We start from the raw sequence: 19,280 nt of genomic DNA, 5'->3' as shown, positions 1-19,280 counted from the left end.
ACTGCGTAGCCAATCTCGGTGGCCATGTTGGACAGAATCAACGGAGTTGAGAGGAAGTGATATAGTGCTGCCAAACAATATTTCGTGATGGGAAGAACCTCGATCATGGAGATTCGGAATTGGCCTCAATTCCATCACGTTGAGCAGGTCGACATTGAATATCTGTAGGAGCCGTCGTCTTACCTTATGATTAAGTTTTGAGGGCTTGATGATCGGTCGTTACTCGATGAAAATGAGTCCCAACCCCGTTTTAGCATGCGCAAGGCTCGCAGGAGGCATTGCGCGCACTTGCGCGCTTAAGCAAAATAGTGATCGGGCTTTGCATGCTCCTGGGCGAACCAATCTCAGGACCCCTGCGTTTTGTTCAAGGCAACCGACCATTGTGGGGTCGGACACATACGCAGATAGCCCAGTTCCGCCACAATCTTCTCTCAAGTCGAGTAGCGTAGTCAATAATTGAATCTCACTTTGAACTGATGGTACACTTAAACGGCAAGAAGAAGACCGACACAGCATACACTCATCGTCCTTATCCCATGGTAAAGTAGCAGACGAATTGCAGGTATAGCCCCATACCTTGTTCAAGTAGGCAATAGAGCTTTATCAGTACTTACTGCAGCCTACGCCAGTGCAATTCTCTACTATCTTAGGTTTGGTGGCCAGCTTCCCAAGTATACATGTGTTCTGAATAAGCAATACTCGGCAGCCCATAGGACAATACTAGCACTATATTCCAGGATCACACCAATCAACGAGTGTATCAGGATGTTCCTGGGGTCCCGACAAGGGGGGAAAAGTCACCGTGAACCATTCGCTTCATTGAAGCCTCTGAAGGATTGGACTCCTTGGCTCCGTGTTGTCCACGGGCCAGATAACACATAACACGTGTGGAGGACTGCGATAGCCGCATCTGGGACATAGTTTAAAGCTAGGACGGTAAGCGACCACCCGAAATTTCCATCAGCAACCTAATTCATACTAACCTAGCGATCACAAATATTATCTAAGCACTTTGGAACCATTTCCTTGAGCATACGTGGTTACCGTCTCTTAATACCCATCCAGCACTCCTCAGGCTTTTTGGAGAAGCCCTCGTGTGATTCCAGCTTGTCCTGGTAAAGTGTGAAATCATACCGGTGGAACGCAGTGCCCACGATCAACGCAAGCTCCATGATCGCTACGTTCTGCCCAACGCAAGCCCTGGGCCCGTACGAGAAGGGGTTAAAGCAGACTTTTTGTTGCTGGCTTAGGTTCAACCACCGGTCTGCGTTGAACTCTTCGACATCGCTGCCCCACACGTCCGCATCGTGGTGAATAGTGAAGCTAGGAACAGATAGCACAGTTCCCTCGGGGAAATGCTCCTTCTCATACGAGACACCCTGCGGGGCTGTCACAATCCGCGGAAGCCCAATCGCCGAGGTCGAGTGCAGCCTCATCCCCTCGTCTATGCACTGTCTGAGAAAGCGGAGGTTCTTGACATCCGCATGTGAGGCAATGGTCGAGCCGGCTGGGATTGCGGCGTCAAGCTCCGCCTGCAGTCGGGGCACCACGCTTCCGGGGTTCTGGCGCTCGCCATGCAAGATCCAGTAGATGACGGCACAAGATGTATTAGAGACGGTGTCGCTGCCTGCAATGAGCTGCGTCAATGCTTCAGAGATCAGCTCGTCCCTTGGCATGGGTTGCCCGTCCGAGTCCTTGCTACGGCATAGCATCTCCAGGATATCATGTCGGCCCCCTCCAACTTGTCCCTTCTCTCCAGCCGCAAGGCGCTTATCAACCGCTGCTACAGCGATGCCGTGCAGATCCGCCACCGACTGCAGCCCCTTGCTAAAGAACGGATCGGGCAGCCACTTGGCGTACGGGCGCAAGGCCGGAAGCAGACCGAGCGTCGAGCTCACCTCGCCGCGCCGGTTGAGCGTCTGGGCCCCGGGTACGTAGGCGATTGGGCCTCCGGGCCGCGTGGACTCGCACTCATCACGGCCACGCTGCACCATGCCGAAGGGAGCGCCAAACGCTAGGTCGCCGATGATATCGAAGGCTAGATACGTGCACCATGGCATCATGTTGATGCGGGAGTAGCCGCCCGCGGCTGGGAACGCGGCTATGCGGTCTAGCTGCTCCACCCATCGGTGTAGGTTTGCGCTCATATGTGTCTCGAAGTCGTGGACTGCGCCCGGCGAGAAGGCGTGTGCGATGATCTTCCTCTTGCGCGTGTGTTCGCCGCGGTGTCGAACGTTAAAGACTCCTGGGACACCTGAGACGAATGCCTCGTAGAAGTGACTGGTTACTTTGTCAGTGTATTCTGGATGCGACGTTAAGACGATCCACAGCCTACTCCTTTAAGAAACCATTGCCATGGGCGTAGACGGTGTGTAAGCCATCGGGCGTCGCGATGGAAACGTGATTAAAGCCAACTCGAACCACCTTTCCGTACTGGCGATGTGCATCATCGACCCAAGCATATTTCTTCCCTCTTCGGGCGCCGAGCGCCAACCATATGTTACTAAACTTGCATACAAAAGGCCCAGGTAGATGTTTTAGGTGCTTGTATGTGGTGAAGTACGGCACGACCCAATAGGTGATTGCCCAAGCAGGGAGAAGGATGCTCAGTAGTATGAGATAGTGCGCGAGCTCCATGATATCGTGTCAATGTATCAACTTGATATGTGCATGAAAGTACGTGAGATCAAGCTCGTCCTCGTGGAACAAGCGTTGTAGATGCAAGGATTTATTGGCTTCTACGATGGGGAATTCCCCTCCTTGCCTGGTGCGAGTTCTTCGCAAACTCTCGTATGCGCCGGTCCGATGTCCCTCCTGCTGCATGAGATACTGCCGAATCGGATCTCTTTTGGACGCGAAACAGTTGATCGGATCCTTTGTGCCCCCTTATCCAAAGGTGGGGTTGTCCGGTTCCCAGTATACATGAACATGCATACAGACCTCCCATTCGCATGCGGCACCGTTCCGAGGTGCCAATTCCCCACTGATTGGACAGCAGCAGCAACAGCTGGAAGCAGTGCGTCAGGTTGGGGACAACGAGAAGGGCTACCTGGTCCTTTAGCATATGTTACTACTGCAAATACCGTCATGCGTGTGACCCAATCAACATGTACGTGTTAGACTCCGATTTCTGGGTTAGGCATGAATCTCTCCCTGAGACAAGGCAAATATTTAATAAGGTTGATGTCTCTGTCATTCATTTGCATCTTGACGGCTGAGCAGCTACGCTTCTTGATGTAGGTTCACCACACTGCCATTAGGGCGGACCAAAAGTGGGGGTTTGTTGCATCTTGCGGTGAGATCAATTGGTATGCCCCATGTATAGCACTCCCCACTCTTGGTAGTCCTCCCTTAGTAACAGATAAGTGGCTTTAGTATAAACCTGTCTGGTCCTATCTAGATGGCATCATCCTGGCAGAGAAGAAATCCGAGCAGGAAACCCGTGTCTCTTTGGTCCCAGTAGGTTGGCAATTATGAATGCAGCCCATTGCCTGTCCTTTTACTTGAAGCCTGGGGTCAATGATCTTGGCTAACATACACTCTCCGGATATAACATGTCGTCTTTATGCGCTTGACTAAACTATCAATATCACATTGTCACTCGATGTACGAAATGCAAGCAACGCATCAGCCACCATCCTTGCTGCCGGCCGACTCCTGATATTCTGATGCATAATTGTGCCTGCCAATAGCACGTGGGCTGTCGGGCTGCAGGACGCCAGGCTTGGCACAGATTTGCATTGCATGTCATTCGCGTAAAACCGAGGCGGCTGACAGGGTCCATCAAGAGTGAGGTAACGCCAATTCAGCTTTATTATCTGAGCCGCGCACCCTCTACGCAATGGACCTTTGCATTTTCCACTCGACGATGAAGCTTAGAATCATTACAACACAGGTCATGGACCATGAACGTTATGTGCAGGGCATGATGCTACTTGTACCGCCTGTTTAGCATGCCTGTAGTGGCCTCCGCGAACGAACTAAGATTGCAGTGAAGGAAAAGTTGATTGGCTAACACCCGACCTAGGAGGCAGGCGAGCCTCAACGATTCAGATTGAGCCCTTGACTAACCCGCTTGGACGGGATTGTCAAGCTGCAGTGAAAGCCAACGGCTAATACCATGTGACGATCTCTCAGGAGGCTTCCCTGATGGCCGGTATTTGACGACGTTACTCACTTTCGTCTATCATGTGGCGATAATAATGGTTCCTTTCTGCGGCATGATAAATACGAAACATGGGGAATCTCTCTATTTCAGCTCTCTGCCGAACCGAACAGTATGGTCATCATTTACGATACCATGTTTAGTCTCGCAAGTTGTATTGATGGGTTACTTCCACGTAGATAATACTGTGCTTGGGTAGTGTCCTGTTAAGACTGCCTCCCCTGTCTCATCAAAGCGCCATATTTTGATCAGCGCAAGTCACCAACCGATACTGGGACTATTTGCCCTCCAGTTCACGTCACGAAGATGCAGCATTATCAGGTCAAAGCACGAAAGGCTGCTGGGGTGCGAGGGTATTGGTCATGATTACACAAACGGAAACTCAACGTTTGATTTCAGTATCATCCTATTCCTGTTTTTTTTGCTCTCGCCCGAGCAGTGAGTGGTCCAAATCGTACAATGCACACACGCCATAAGTCCCCCCTGTACCGAAAAATCATGGATTTCCGCAAGCAGGCAAGCCAGCCAGAGTAGAGTAGAAACTTTTGACTGTTCCAGTTTTCCCCGATGCAACAACCAAGCCAAACGAGGGCAACACCCAGGTACTCATACGACCTGGTGAACAATGTCGAAATCGGAATTAGGTTCTGAGTCATTACTACTGATCAATTCCATCAAGCCAAGATTGCTTCATCCGCAAAGCAGTAGAACCCTTAACGTTGGTTCGGACTTGATGTGAAGAAAGGAGCATTGGCTTAGTAGTTATTGCCCCAACCGCCGCCTTGTCGGCCGTAGTTGCCGTATTGGCCAGCACCATAAGCACCGTACTGACCATAGCTACCGTGACCCTGGCCAAAACCGCTGCCACCAGTCTGGTTTCCGTGGAGGCCATGGCCTTGGAGGTGGCTGGGGTAGTTACCAAAGCCACCCATGCCCTGCGCACCCGACTGGGGCGGCGGGAGTCCACTTTGGCCAGGAGTGTTGTTGGTAGCCGAGCCGGGGCGAGCACCACCGCCGAGGGCCGGGCTAGGGCCGCCGGCTGTCTTGCTTTCGCCATAGGGCTTGAGGTCATCGGCGGATGAGCCAGCCGGCGCATTCGGGCCGCTAAAGCCTTGGCCGGCCTGGGACTGGTACGACGAGCTGCCGGCACGGTTGAAGGCGTCGTGCGCGCCTCCAAAACCGCTGTTGCCGAGCGACTGGGCACCGGACTGGGCGGATCCGGCGCGGCCGTAGTTGTCGATGCTGGAGCCAAGACCGCTGTCACGGCCTGCCAGCGAGGACTGGCCGAAGCCACTGGTGGCAGGGGAGGAGCTGTGCTCGTAGGGAGATTGGTGGGACATTCCATACTGGTGGGGCTGGCCGTAAACACCGCCCTTGCCATAGGGGCCTCCGCCGTAGCCACCCTGGCCATAACCGCCGTAGTAGTTCATGTACTGAGAGTAGAAAGGGCTGTTGTTGTAGGGGTGGCCGTAAGGGAACCCGCCACTAGGAGGCTGCTGCTGGTGCAGGTTCGATTGGGGTCCGCTGGTTTGGGCAGACTGCTGTGGCTGGCTGGGGCCGGTGGGGTTAGGAGTGTTGTGACCGCTGTTGTGCGCGTCGGCGGCAGCGTTCGAGCCGTAGCGAGACTGCTGGGTAGCGCTCTGGGGGTACTGGCTCAAGTTGTCGTTGCTCTGGGAGGAGTTGTAGCCGCCGAAAGGAGCGCGATGAGCGTTTGGGCCCTCGTTGTGGCCTTGGGCACCCTGTTGGCCATAGCCTTGTCCGTAGTAGTTGTTGTAGCTGCCGCGACTCTGCTGGTCGGCGGTGTAGTATGAAGAGTAGTCGTTAGGAGCAGAGCTAAAGGCGCCAGCGCCAGTACCCGCAGCAGCACCGGGCTGGCCAGGAGCCTGGGTTGCGGGTGCCGGGAAGCTGTCCAAGCCCGGGGCAGAGGTGGCAGCGGGTTGCTGGCCGAAAGTGTCGTAGGGCTTGGGAGGGAACGATGACTGATCCTGACCGAATCGACCGTACTGCTGGTTGAATGGTTCTGGACCCATATTAGTAAGGCGAGCATCTTGAGGAGGATACTGAGGCATACGTTGCGCGGCAGCTCCGGCAGCGGGGCCAGTGGGCGGCGCGACTGGGGTGGCTGAACCTTGGTTAGCACGAAGTCTTGCCTCATCGTACAGGTGGAAGGGGATCGTACCAGCTGCAGCAGGCTGAGGCAAGGCGGCCGCGGGCTTCTGCGCGTTGGCAGTAGGGAACGCGTCAGGCACCGGCGCCTGCTGGGGAGCCTGAGCAACGGGGGGGAGCGAAGCTCGAGGCTGGATGGGGGAGTCGGAGGGAGGTTGGGCCCTAGTCTCGGCCTCCTCGCGGTCGCCGTCGATGTCGTCCTCGGTGCCGTTCAGACTGAAAGCACCAAACTGCACAGCGGCGCGGTCAACCTCACGGTTGCCAGGAAGGCGGACGGCCTCCTCTTGTTCAAGTCGTCGCTGGTAACTAGGCACACGAACGGGTCTCTCCGTGGCCTTGAGCGCCGTGGCAGCAAAACCGGTTGTGGGACGAGCACCCTGGTGCTGAGCCTGCGCGGCCGAGAGGGGAGTTGCAGCGGCGCTCTGCTGAGCAGCCTGTCGGGGATCCCACGAGTCGGCAGCGGTGCTGGCGGCAGTGGCGGTGGTGGGCGGGTGCGACTCGTCGGGAAGTTGGTCAAGATTTCTCTTGGTTAGGTCGACGTCCGAGGGAGGCAATGCGACCTCGGGCTCGACAACCTTGGGGGCCTCCTGTGGGACAACAGGCTCGGGCAAAGATTCCTCGGCAGGCTTCTCGGTGATCTCTTCGACAGGAGCCTCAACTGCAGCAGGCTCGGGTTCGGCAGGAGGCAAGGGCTCCAGGGCTTCGGCAGGCTTGGGGACAGCAGGTTCTTGGGGCTTCGGGGCGGGCTTCGGGGCGGTGGATTGACGCAGCATGCTGGCCCAGGTCTTGGCCTTTGGCGCAGCAGGCTCGGCAGTAGGGGCAGGAGCAGATGTGGTGGGAGCGGCAGCGGCGGTGGTATCTTTGGTGGCCTCGGTGGTGGGCCATTCGTTCGTGGTGATGTCGTCAGTCGTGGTGTTGCCCCAGCCGGGAGCTTCTTCGGTCGGGACGGAGAGCTGCTGGTTCTCCTTGGATCGGTGACCGTTTGTAGCGGGCTGGGTGGCAGCGCCCCTGCCGCGGCCACCACGGGCGCGGTCGCTGCCGCGAGCACCACGACCACCTCGTGCGCCCTCGCGACCACCGCGGGCGGTTCTGCTGTTACCAGATGATTCGGTCAGGCCGGTCGACGGGGCCGAGTCCTTAGCCTTCGGCTTGGTCGTCTTCTTGGGCTTCGAGACCTCGCCCCATTGCGAGATGGTGCCTGGTAGTGAGGAGGGTAGGTCAGCTTCAGGTGCGCGATGATGGGGACGTTGGGGGATGGAGTGAAAGGGTGAGTGAGTGAGCGAGCGAGCGACCCCCACATACCTTCAGAAATGCGGGTAGCGGCAACCTCTACATCGCCGTCGGTCTCTTGCAGAGCGTAGACAATGTCGGCGTCAGACCAGTCGGAGAAGATGCTCTGGAGGGTCTCGACCTTGTCGCCGTACTGCTTTCTGAGCTGGCTGACGTCGCCGTCCTCGTCGGCGAAATCTGATGCAGCGGCCTTGTCGCCGTTGGGGCGTCTGGGATTGGCAGATCGCGATGCGAAACCACCTCGTCCGCCGCGGCCACCGCCCCTACCGCGGGAGGCGGGGGCCTGGGATCGAGCCTGTACCTCAGACATTGCTGAGATGTGTCTGTGTGGGTGTGTGTGTGTGTGGGTGTGAAGGATGGGTGAGAGGGTGAAAAGTCGAGATCCCCTCAGCAGTGCAATGCTCGAGGAAATCACAATCAGCGGAACGGGCACTGCCAGGGACCGAATGGAATATTCACCAGGGGGAGTGGTGCGAGGGCGTGGATGGATTAAGTTGGGGGGAGGTGGTGCGGATGGATGATGCAGGAGTAAGAGAAAGTCAGGTCGACGAGTGTGAAGTTGCAGGTCGAATTGGGGATGAGGCTGATGGACCGATGGGCAACCAAAAAAAAGAGGCGTCCTGGGTTCCAGGTCCAAGGTCCAAGGTCCAAGGTCCAGTGCGTGCGTGAGTACCAATAGGAACGACAACAGCAGCAAGCGAATCCCCAAACCAATTTGGGCACACTCTCTGTTTTTATGAGCGTGTATTTGGACGAGGTGAATCACTTTTCAGTTCGCCTGTCCTTTTTGCAGTTTCTCGAGGACGACTGCTGCCAGACCTGCATGACAGAGAATTTCAACCAGCTACTTACTGTAAGTTAGGTACCGTTGCCCAGCGCCCAGCGTGCTGTGCCTCCCTAACACAATGGAACTTAGTGCGAGAGCTGTACTGTACTGTAGCCTGTGCGCCCCCCCCCTCTGCCACCCTGTCAAAGCCTGGTCCGCTGCCACTGGGCTGACTGGACCTGGCCATGAACAGTGCGGTGCCTGCTGATTTTTTTGGGGGGCCCATCCCGTCCAATCACATCCCACAAGGCCCCAGCGCACTAGTCAGGACTGAGGTCCAATCTGACGTTCTCATGCACAGCTTCCTTCTGTCAGTCACGTTTGCATTCTATTCTATCTTTGGCCATTGCGCACCCGAGCGTTGGCATTGGCGGACGAGGGAGGTTCTCTATAGATAGCTACTATCACAATCACCAAGTAGCCCTGGAACTGCGGATGCGGCTGCAGGTTGAGAGGTAGATCTGCTCCTCACAAGATGCCTCCGCAGACGATGCGATCCACGTTCCAGGTTGCCAGGTACCTTGAAGTGGAGCACGCCAGGAAGCTCTCCAAAAGAGGTTCACGCGCAGCTGCCAGCCAGCTTCGCGCTTCTGAAATCCTGGGGTCGGCCGCCGGCTCGTCAGCCTGTCGCGCCCGGCAGCGGGCAACGGGCAGCGTCATTCTGGGCCCCGTTTTTCCTTCACCTGGGTAGTTAGGCGGGCAGGCGGGCGGGCAGGCGGGCCAAGGGTCAGGGGCTGCTTGGCTGTGGGCTAGGTCCCGTGAAAGCGTGGGAGGGCATCCATCGATGGAAGCAGGAACGCGACCCCACCGATGCGCCGCATGTGGCTAGGCCAGAAGTTCAGTTGATCAGTGCCGGCTCGGATTAATCAACCCACCACCACTCCGAGGTCCTCCCCGTCTGTCATTCCCGCCGTCACCGTCCACCCCACGAACGAGACCTGGGGACATCATCCAGTCGTCGAACGACCGACACCCTTGCCGTCCAGGCACCGCGGCACCCCTTCCGAGTGAGCATTGGTACGGAGAGCACAGCCATTCACGCCTTTTGCGCAAGCGTCGACCCGCCATTGGGGGCCTCTGGTGCTGTTATGCGCCGACTCGGATAGCCTGTCACCGCCGGCCTAGACTCCGCTGAGCTCCGTCTTCATATCCGTCCCGGCCAGCCAACCTCCAGCAGATGATCCCCAGCATAGTACCGCCAACATGGTCGCCCGTACTGCGCCCCTAGGGTCTCTGAAGAAAGGCTTCAAGAACAGCATATTGCCCCAGATACATCAACCTCTGCCTCTCAACCGCAGGGAATCGCAACAACTACTCAACTCCATCACTTCATCCTTTCGTAGAAATCTCGACAAGGAGCATCCGTGGCAGCATACCGACGTGGCCCAGCCTGCTGCCAGTATCATAACCCCCGATCCGGCGTTCACCCTCGTCAAAAATGGCCCCCAGAAACACCGCCCGACTGATCGCCACCTCGAGTCCATCTTATCGAACCCTCTCTTCGCCGAGCCGAGGACACCAGTCCCGCAGACATCAGCGGCCTGGCAGAGTCACCACAATGTTTTCGAGTCCGCCGTAGCACGGGGCATGATGACCCCAAAGCGCGCAGCAGGCTATCTAGCTGCCATCAGCAAGGAGATCGGTCTGTCTGCCGTAGACATCCCAGCCTCTATGGCTGCGTCAGGCGCTGGCCTTCGGGTGGTCCAGTGGCTGCGAGCCTCAGGCCACGAGAATAATCTGGAGTTCCTTGCTGATGTCAATCTCGTACCCATTTTGACACGCTTTATGTTTGTGGAACACCTGGAGGAAGTTGCTTGGACTTGGCTCGCTCGGTTGGGGGCCCAGCTGGGGAAACTGCCGAAAGACGCCCAAACCCAAAGATCCATTGCGCTACTCCTCTCTTCTATTAAGAAGGCCCAAGAGTACGTTACGGTGACCACGGACCTGACGCAAGGATCACTGGACTCGGGCTATTCGGCATTCCTTCGAGCAAATGGGACCTTGCCCTCCGAGGATCCCGCCGTATTACATAGCCTACAGGGTTTCTGGCACACTCTGTCCTGGTCCTCTACTGTCAATGCATCGAAACACGGTGCACCATCTGCACCTTTATATGAGATGTTTGTCGATGCTGGTCGGCCCTGGAAGCGGCATCTGGACATTGCGCATCTGGAACTGCACCACCCTACGAGTCCTGATCATATATCAGCCGTCAAATACCTGCACGATAGACGAATCATGGAGTCGGCAGAACGAAGGAAAGCTCAAGAGGTTTATGTCAAGAGGATGGCGAGTCTGGGTACCGATACTATTGCCCGGTTGAAGGAGGTCGGTGAGAAGGACGAGGCTTCGTGGGTGTCGGAATTCATGGCGAGAACGTTTTTTGCGTGGAACCTAAAGCCGACCAGGGAACGGCAAACCCCACTCAACTTGGCTATTTGAATGAAATATGGGATAGATGCTTGGACTCCCAAAGGGCGCATCTGGAATATTACGGGGTTTGGATGCATTAAAGATACCGGCATCGGATGGCGTTTGGGGCGTTTGTTGGTCCCACGGGGCCTCTATCACTATCTTATATAAACATTGGCTTCCACTTTTTACCAGCCATATTTGAACAGGTCCCAAATGGCAGTTTTGGTATCTTCGAAGAGACACATGTGACACTTCTGGGACAGTAGGAAGCATACTGGATGATATGTGTAGATGTTTCTCCTTAGTCAATGATCTACTCATCTTTCGACTGGAAATCTTAGCAGGTCGGGGATGATTCGAGACCTTGCCGCCATGCAGAGACATGCCATTCGCAACTTAAACCACCACGAAGACTGCCCCTATTGCACCTTTCCCCATCGTCATGCCAGCCCCCTGATCCATATACTCACGTTGGAATTATTAGTATTGTCAAAATCGCTCTGCATCTATTCAAAAAGAGCCGAGCCTCGACCAGCCCCCAGCGCGGGCCCGCCGGTATCCCCGTCCACGTCCGCACGTTGTCCACGAAGCGCGGCCACACGCCCACGTCGAGCGCCTCGGCGTGCCGGCACGTGAAGACCCGGCATTCGCATGCTGCGAGACGAAACGACGTGCCGCCGACGCGGTCCGCTCGCTCTATCCGTTCAGGTACCCTGAGGGCTTGATGAGTGAGCATCTGATGAAAGGAATGCAAATATCGCCAGGACCAGACCGAGCCAGAGGGCCGCGTGATGTCGCGGGCTATGAGACCTTGGACTTCACCCCGTGCCGCCTTGAACCCCTTGGCCTTGTCCTTGCTGGCGATGCCCTGCTGACCCATGCAATCGGGCATGCGCAGGTGTTCCGTCACATATCTCGACGTGTTGCAGGCCGCCGGTTCGCTTCTCCTCCGGCACCGACACTTTGGTGAGCCGGGCAGGTTGAAGGACGACTTCCCGGTTGGCTCCCGTGCTTTGTCGAAAACGTGCGCGATACTACTCTGGCAATATGTATACCGTACACACCGGGAAGTTCGGAACTGCGCGCATTTTGTACCGTCCTATCTCATAGTCGGTTGTATGATCCTAGTGCATTCAAATACAGAATGTGGCTCGCCCTCCTCGGACATCTGAGGTAGTTGCACTACTGGGCCATCGACGAACACTTCTGGTCTGGATGGTGAGTATGGTTCATGTTCTTCTTCAAAGTGGAGTCCCCTGGCCTGGACCCAATAGTCTCCCTAAGGGTCAAATCACAAGGCCAAACATCATGGAGATGGTGAGTTCAAGGCGGGAATTTGTCCAGACATGTGGGCGAGCTTGGAGATAAGACTTCAGCAGCACACAACGCAACGCCACTGCTTGTTCCAACTTGACGAAATATGGGATAAATAAAGCATCTTGCATCTTGTCTGACATGCCTTGATCAAGAAGCAGGCATGATATTCGTTGCACTTCGAAGCATCTTGAACCTCATTTATCATCTTTGCACATGACTACAAATCTAGACATGATCAGATTCGGAGCCTATATAATGCATGAGGAATCCTTGGGATATGCTGGAGAGAGAAAGTCGAGGATCGAGATCGCTCGTTTTCCAACATCATTCAAAAGTCCTTCTATCTTGGCTCAGACTTGCCTTTACGACGTCATTGCTTGTTGCGTACTGTGGTGCATTTCCCTAAAGGGTTACTACCAAAGCAGAAACACGCAATTAGGGTGGATGCCAAAGCAACCAAGCTCGGAAGTATCTGATGTGTATCATCATAGCCATACTGCTTTGCACTTGCTCAGGTCCGCACAAAATCAAGTCACTATATCTGTACCACGTGTCTTGGAACCCCCTACCGTCCGCTCAATCTTCGCTGTTCTTGCACCAAATTGAATCTAGAGGTGTCAGTGACGGGTCTAGCAGGCTGAAGAAGGAATGAAAGTGGCACTTACGGCCCTTTTCTTCTCCCGCGCTGTTAAGGGAAGGTTCAGTTGGTCTGCCAGGAGACGTAAAAGCCTCTTGGCAGGATCAATGACTGCTGGATGAAATGGATACGCGAAGTCGCACTTGTGCCAAACTGGACATTCTATCGCAAATTTGATGAGATCCTCATCCAGAAACGGAAACCGAACTTCTTTACCCCAGTGCGACAGGATTCTGTCGTCTCTTCCTAAGTTGCGCTGGCCGATCCTGCTAACATCCAGCTTCAGCTCATCAGCCAGGCCAGCATAACCTGTCCTCTTAAACGCGGCTTCGTGACGAGAATATCCTCCGAATAGTTCATCAGCTCCGAGGCCTGATAGAAGAACTCGGGCAGGGGTTGTGACGCTTGGCGCGGGTGTAATTCCAGATGAACCTGCGACGTACCCGTCGCCAATTCCCCGGCTTGCGAAGTACAAAGCTAGCGAAATAGACAGGTCCATCTCTGTATTATGGGGATACATCAGTGAAACGACACGAGACCTGTGAGCCATGGTCTCAGCGAAAGGAATGTTCACCTGCAAACACGCGTAAGTGAGTGCCAACTACGGCTTTTCGGCACTTCTGAAGAAACCTACCGCAATGAAGCGCCACCATCGTGAGGGACAAGCCGTTTTCAGCTCTGCGAACGCTTGCCTTCCAGTGATTCGGTCCGGACATGCCTCATAGGCTTGGGAAGACTTGCCGTCAGATCCATCTGGCTGCCCGGCAGCATCACGGGCACTTTGAAAGGCCACATTAATAAGATCGATGCCTTGAGAAGCTGGGAGGACATCATGAGCTAGCCGGGCCATGAGAGTGCAGTCCAAACCTCCCGAGAAGAGCACTGCAACCCGGACGTCGATGTCAGCTAATGGGCCCGGAATCCTGGGCGGTTCTGGCACATTCAGGACTCGAAGTTCCAGAGCCCTTGTCAAGTAGTCCTGGACCAGCTTTACGGAGGGCGTATTGAAATCAAGTATCGCCTCCCCTCCTTCTGGTGGTGACATATTGAATCTGCCAATGCTGGAGACCTGACCGTGTGAGCATTATAAGTTCTGTGTGTAGCGGAAAGTCGTCTGGCACTCACCAGATCGGTCTCTCCAGACGCTAGCCAATCGTCTCTCATAGCATTGAGACTACCGTTTTCACTGGCAGTGAGATGAACGGAAAAAATGCCATCTGCATCGACCTCCTTCCATCCAGGCTCTGATGACCCGGCGATGCTCGAGAATATAACCGTAGAACCATCTGCGGCTCGTTTGGTGAGAAGTGATCGACGCCCTAGGCGATCGCGGCCGAAATAGAGGCACTTGCCAACAGCATCATAGAAAAGAAAAGCGAAGGGGCCTTGAATACTACGCAAGACTTGTAGAACGTGGTTCTTTTGAAACTGGGTATCCGCGAGAGAAGCAGACATCAGCTGCGCAAATATTGCCTCGCCGTCATTTCCGTTAACGGGCTGACCCGCGAGCTTCCAGGCTTCGCCATTCCAGCATAGTATGGAGCCCGTGTCTGCGTGCTCGATGGGTTGTTGTGCTATGTGGTCGCCACGAAGTGCGAGCACTGTAGAGGTGAAGAATAATGAGATGTCGCCATCGATTTGACTCTCGCCAGATACTGTTCGCGTGGCCTGCCCGAGGTAGTCTGGGCCCCGATTGGATAGCGATTGCTTCAAGCTGTGAGGGATCTCCTGCACGTCACGAGAAGAGATGATAGCGTGTATTCCACACATGACATGCGCATCTGCCAGCGGATACGCGTACAGGACTGCTACATGGAGAGACGGTGTTGCACCCCGCAGCCCGTGCCCAGAGTTTGTTTGCGACCGAAACCCAGTGATCGGAGGCGGCTGCCGCCAGCTGCGCAGAAAATGAGCTTAATCCAACGTTGGTCGAACACAATGCAAGGACACAGAATCCCAAGACGACTCGTTAGAGTATTCAGCGAGTAATGTACTATATAATTTGTGATTCTCAGAGGAACAAGGATGTGCACCTGATTCTCCCTCTGATCCCCTGTCACGAAGTCTCAACTGTTTTTGCTTGTGAGCTCGTTTGACAGTCCGAATTTGTGTGTAGCCGCAGTAACAACAACCACGACACAAGAACCAACACTTCTGCACTGAATCCACTGCAAGTTGCGACGATGACAATGAAGATGTTGGAGACAGCAGTAACTATTCAGGATGGGATGCCAGTATCCACTAGCCTGCGACGACATAATAATATGGAACTCCATCTAGTGTGTTCTCTCAAGTCTCCACATCAAAACAATACCCTCGGAGTTCAGGTTTGGAAAGCCATTCTAATCTTTCTATGGCGGGGTTGGGAGAGGTTAAAGGAGTTCGAAGAATGGATTACCCAACTATAATGCTGGTGAACTTGCCGATCGGGTACACATCGGTCAACTTCGACTGCCATGGTGTCTGATTGAGCCGCGGCGTGGACAAATAGACCTAGACGGAACTGTTGTGTCATCCGATAGGCCCCCGCAGACGTCTAACCTTTCGTTCTCCTAATGTTTACTAAGTCTGCCAGCCCCCGGAAAGACAGGGAAGTAGTGTGCTGTCGGCGTACCGAGGTACGGGGTTTCCTTGGAGCCCGAGTTGGAGAATGCGGGGGAGTGTGAATTGCCATCGTTATTGGCCACGTTGAATGATAGCCCTGTAATGCGCCGAAAGAAGGCAAGGGCTGCAAGGAGGTCGATGCGGAGGATTAAACCCGGGCCATTGGAACTTGGTACTGATGCGTCGCCAACAACATTTGCAAGAGTTTTCGAGTTGCGCATATTCATTGTCCGCACTCACTCAACCTACACTGGAAGCTAGTACATCAACATCTGGACGTTCAGCCTATACAACAGACAATATGGCGTCGATACCGAAGCAGACGAGCGAGGGAATCGTGTATCATCCCGCGAAAACTATGCCGGTCCCAGACCTTGACGTCTTGACGCTTCTGTTCGGTGAGTTCCTGTACACTGTGCATTGCGGATACCCAACTGAAACATTTTCATAGAATCCAGGCAAACCTACAAGCCTGACGATACTATACTGCACGCGGATGCTGCAGATCCCTCAAACCATCTGACCAAAGGACGGCTGCGTCAAGAACTCAAGAGGCTTGCCAATGTCCTCCGTAACCAATTTGGGATCGGAGCTGAGGGCGCAAGTCAGGATGTGGTCTTCACGATCTCTACCGGTCACTATCTGCTTCCCCTCATGTTCTTTGGCACGGTAGCCGCCGAGGGCATTTTCTCGTCGACTAGTCCTGGTGCCACGCCTGATGAACTTGCTTTCCAACTAAAGCAGACGACACCTAAAATTATTCTATGTAACCCAGATACTCAGGGTGTTGCAATTGCCGCTGCAAAGAAGGTCGACTTTCCCCTAAGCAAAATCATCTCGTATAAAGGAGAAAAAGAGCTCGAGCTGTACGAGGCCGTCACCGGGGCAAAGATCCCAATCTCGAACCAGGAAATGGAATGGAGGAAAATCACGAACCCCGTTGAACTTGAAAACAGCGTTGTCTGCCTGCTTTTCTCTAGCGGTACAACCGGTCTCCCGAAGGCGATGAAACTTTCACATCGCAACTTGATTGCTGGAGGGACCTTGGCTCTAGAGCCCATTAAAGAATTCAACGCCGCTAACAGACCGAAGGACTTCAGGTATGTCGGACTGGCACATTTGCCTGTTGCACATATCGCTGGTGTGCAAGGCTACTTCATCAATTCGGTGTATATGGGTGGGACGCTCTACTGGATGCCTAGGTTTGACTTCGTAAAGTTTTGCGAGTATTTCAAGAAGTACAAGGCTACTTCAGGGTTCAGTGTGCCCCCTATTTACCTCCTGATTTCAAAATCGCCCTTGGTTACGGATCAATTTGATACATGGGTCGATGCAATTGCAGGAGCTGCTCCAATGGGCGAAGACCTGCAGGTAGAAGCAAGCAAGAAGCTAGGGAAGGGGAGTACTAAGTTACGACAAACATGGGGTCTCAGCGAAACGACCGGAAGTATCACCATCGTTCCCATAGACCGGTCCGATCTAGCTCCAGGCACCGTAGGCAGCTTGGTTCCCAGCCATTACGCCAAGCTCATCGACGAAGATGGAAAGTCCGTTGAGCAAGGCAAAGAGGGTGAAATCCTGGTCCGTGGTCCCTTGGTCATCAAGGGTTACTGGAAGAATCCCAAGGCAGATGCAGAATCATTCAAGGATGGATGGTTTCACACCGGCGATATCGGCGTCTTCCGCGATGGTTGGCTCTACATCGTGGACAGAAAGAAGGTAGGTACTATACTGATGCTCACTGGTGCATGCAGCTAACTTCTCCCCAGGAACTTATCAAATACAAGGGCACGCAAGTAGCTCCAGCTGAATTGGAAGCCATCTTACTCTCCCATCCAAAGATTTTGGATGCCGCCGTCATTGGCGTAGCAGGGGATGGTACAGAACTCCCGCGGTAAGTTTCTCGGCCATGAAGACGCAAGGTAGTGCTAACGTGATTAAGCGCATACGTGGTTGCAGACCCTAAGCAGATATCTGCGGACGAAATCAAAGGATTTGTCGCCAAACAAGTTGCCAAATACAAGCAGCTGAGAGGTGGGGTGGTCTTTATACAGGCAATTCCCAAGAGTCCATCGGGAAAGATACTGCGAAAAGACCTGAGGCTTCTGGCGAAGAAGGAATCACAACCAGCCAAACTGTAAAGAAATTAGAAGTTTCCTGATAGACTGATGCAAATGAATACAGTGATCCAACTGTGTTACCAAAGCATCAAATTCTCGGCCCTGACCCTAATCTGGAGTGGCCTGGAAAGAGATGACTGGGCCTTCCAAGAATGAAGCGCCGAAGGATGGTCGAGTTCGTCGACACTGTGCAGCCACGTCTTCTTGGTACTATGACAACCACTACTACAGACTAGCATGTTCACTCTCCAGGGCAACAGAACAAAGGAGGGGGAGCCGCACCACCTCATCAATCAAAATAGCCAAAGGACCAGCAACAGCAGGTGATTGGGCTGCTTGGTCAAGTTGGTTTGCAACTCACTTTATTGCAACACGTATGGGTTCAACTCCCACGTAAATCCTGATTCTTATTTGCGTCACCCTCTTCCGAGGGCTGAAAACCACGTCGGTGCCAATTTAGTTCAGAGATGAATTTTTACGAAGCTTCGCATGGTCTGCTTACGAGTGCTGGTGGTTTGTGGGTTCCTAGGAATACATACTTGGCTCTTTTTTGAGCGTTTTCTTCTTCTTCATCTGTTTATTTCTGTTCGTTCCTGATGTTTTTTAGCTCTCCTAATTCCCAAGCGAAGACTGACAATTTTTTTTTTTTTTTTTTTTTTTTAAGAATAGCAATGGAGCGAGTATTGATACTCGCACGTTTGCGTGGATGGAGTATTACATATAAATGTAGACTGCCATTACATATGTGGACTGCATCCTTCATTCACATCGGGTCGCGTCACGTCTCGAACTAGCTAAGGAATCAACACTATTGTGATTGCTACTCAGAAAATACTTGTTCGCCTAGGCAGGTTCTTCTCTTACTTAATCGCAATCAACCCAAAAATCATCCTTGTCCTTCCTTATTACAGCCATGCGATTCGAACGCTTTCTTGTTGACTTCATCCCCAGAAGTGGGTTGATCTACGAAGATCACCAGCGAGTACGCCTCTTAGGACGCAATGAGCACGACGCATGTGTCCTACGTGCCTTGATTGGAGAGGGAATCATCAAGACGGGTAAGCTTACCAGAGCTGAAATCACCGCAGCGAAGCACAAAGTAGAGGGTGCGCTCTGTGCCGTGTTTGCTGCTGGCTGTGCCCCCGAATACCGCGCCTTTCTTCATCATTGGGACGTGCCAAACTTCGAAGAAAACCTCAGGCGACAGGCAACGTGGACAAGGGCTCTCGGCCAGAACGTCTTCACACAACTCATCCACGCCTTCGTCAACGCCCGACTTGCCTGGAACCGTCGTCCCCAATATCCCTACGACAAAAGCGAGCACTCCGCACTGGCCAAGCAGATAGACATCTTCCTCGAGAGCGTTGGTGATGACTGGGTTGCAGCCGAGGAATTTCACCACAACTGCGCGTACTACGGAGGGTTCGACGATGACGACAACTTGAATGCGGCAGATTCCATGGCTCACAGCATGAATGGTTCAAACTCTGACGGTTCGGACGTTGACATGGAGAACCTTGACAATATCCTCCACTGTGACGTGTAGGCTGAGGAGCTGGATGGAATGGACATGGACTAAAGATATCACCGACAGCTCGTCACCACGATGGCTGTCCAGTGTGGCCAAGCAGGGAGTTCTGAGCACGCGGCTAGCTGAGAGGAATCGGACAAAGAAGAGGAAAAGCGACATACAGAAAGCGAGGGGAAATTCACGGTCTCTCCCGATACTGAGGGCTACCT

The 19,280-nt window shown here is 53.9% G+C and overlaps 6 protein-coding genes across 6 annotated transcripts; 3 read left to right on the top strand and 3 right to left on the bottom strand.

Moving 5' to 3' along the window:
- Positions 1 to 1,040: 1,040 nt before the first annotated feature.
- Positions 1,041 to 2,637, bottom strand: JN550_003528 (uncharacterized protein; the record flags this gene model as incomplete). Its single annotated transcript, XM_049314942.1, has 2 exons — positions 1,041 to 2,280; positions 2,336 to 2,637. 2 exons carry the CDS (start codon positions 2,635 to 2,637, stop codon positions 1,041 to 1,043), a joined length of 1,542 nt encoding a protein of 513 aa, XP_049174719.1.
- Positions 2,638 to 4,920: 2,283 nt separating this feature from the next.
- JN550_003527 (uncharacterized protein) lies at positions 4,921 to 7,931 on the bottom strand (the record flags this gene model as incomplete). The annotated part of the gene is made up of 2 exons (XM_049314941.1): positions 4,921 to 7,529; positions 7,634 to 7,931. The coding sequence occupies 2 exons, from the start codon at positions 7,929 to 7,931 to the stop codon at positions 4,921 to 4,923; spliced, it is 2,907 nt and encodes a 968-aa protein (XP_049174718.1).
- Positions 7,932 to 9,650: 1,719 nt separating this feature from the next.
- On the top strand, positions 9,651 to 10,889 carry JN550_003526 (uncharacterized protein; the record flags this gene model as incomplete). Its single annotated transcript, XM_049314940.1, has 1 exon — positions 9,651 to 10,889. One exon carries the CDS (start codon positions 9,651 to 9,653, stop codon positions 10,887 to 10,889), a length of 1,239 nt encoding a protein of 412 aa, XP_049174717.1.
- A 439-nt stretch (positions 10,890 to 11,328) lies between these two features.
- On the bottom strand, positions 11,329 to 14,586 carry JN550_003525 (uncharacterized protein; the record flags this gene model as incomplete). The annotated part of the gene is made up of 4 exons (XM_049314939.1): positions 11,329 to 11,901; positions 12,845 to 13,390; positions 13,451 to 13,885; positions 13,942 to 14,586. 4 exons carry the CDS (start codon positions 14,584 to 14,586, stop codon positions 11,329 to 11,331), a joined length of 2,199 nt encoding a protein of 732 aa, XP_049174716.1.
- A 1,135-nt stretch (positions 14,587 to 15,721) lies between these two features.
- Positions 15,722 to 17,561, top strand: JN550_003524 (uncharacterized protein; the record flags this gene model as incomplete). Its single annotated transcript, XM_049314938.1, has 4 exons — positions 15,722 to 15,818; positions 15,872 to 17,139; positions 17,190 to 17,314; positions 17,363 to 17,561. 4 exons carry the CDS (start codon positions 15,722 to 15,724, stop codon positions 17,559 to 17,561), a joined length of 1,689 nt encoding a protein of 562 aa, XP_049174715.1.
- Positions 17,562 to 18,453: 892 nt separating this feature from the next.
- Positions 18,454 to 19,086, top strand: JN550_003523 (uncharacterized protein; the record flags this gene model as incomplete). The annotated part of the gene is made up of 1 exon (XM_049314937.1): positions 18,454 to 19,086. One exon carries the CDS (start codon positions 18,454 to 18,456, stop codon positions 19,084 to 19,086), a length of 633 nt encoding a protein of 210 aa, XP_049174714.1.
- Positions 19,087 to 19,280: the final 194 nt, after the last annotated feature.

This window comes from Neoarthrinium moseri (genome assembly GCF_022829205.1).
Source record: "Neoarthrinium moseri strain CBS 164.80 chromosome Unknown scaffold8_Wmoseri_CBS_16480, whole genome shotgun sequence".
In the NCBI taxonomy this organism is placed as follows: domain Eukaryota; kingdom Fungi; phylum Ascomycota; class Sordariomycetes; order Amphisphaeriales; family Apiosporaceae; genus Neoarthrinium; species Neoarthrinium moseri.
Note: the sequence above shows the minus strand (reverse complement) of the source record. Positions and strands in the feature narration are given on the sequence as shown.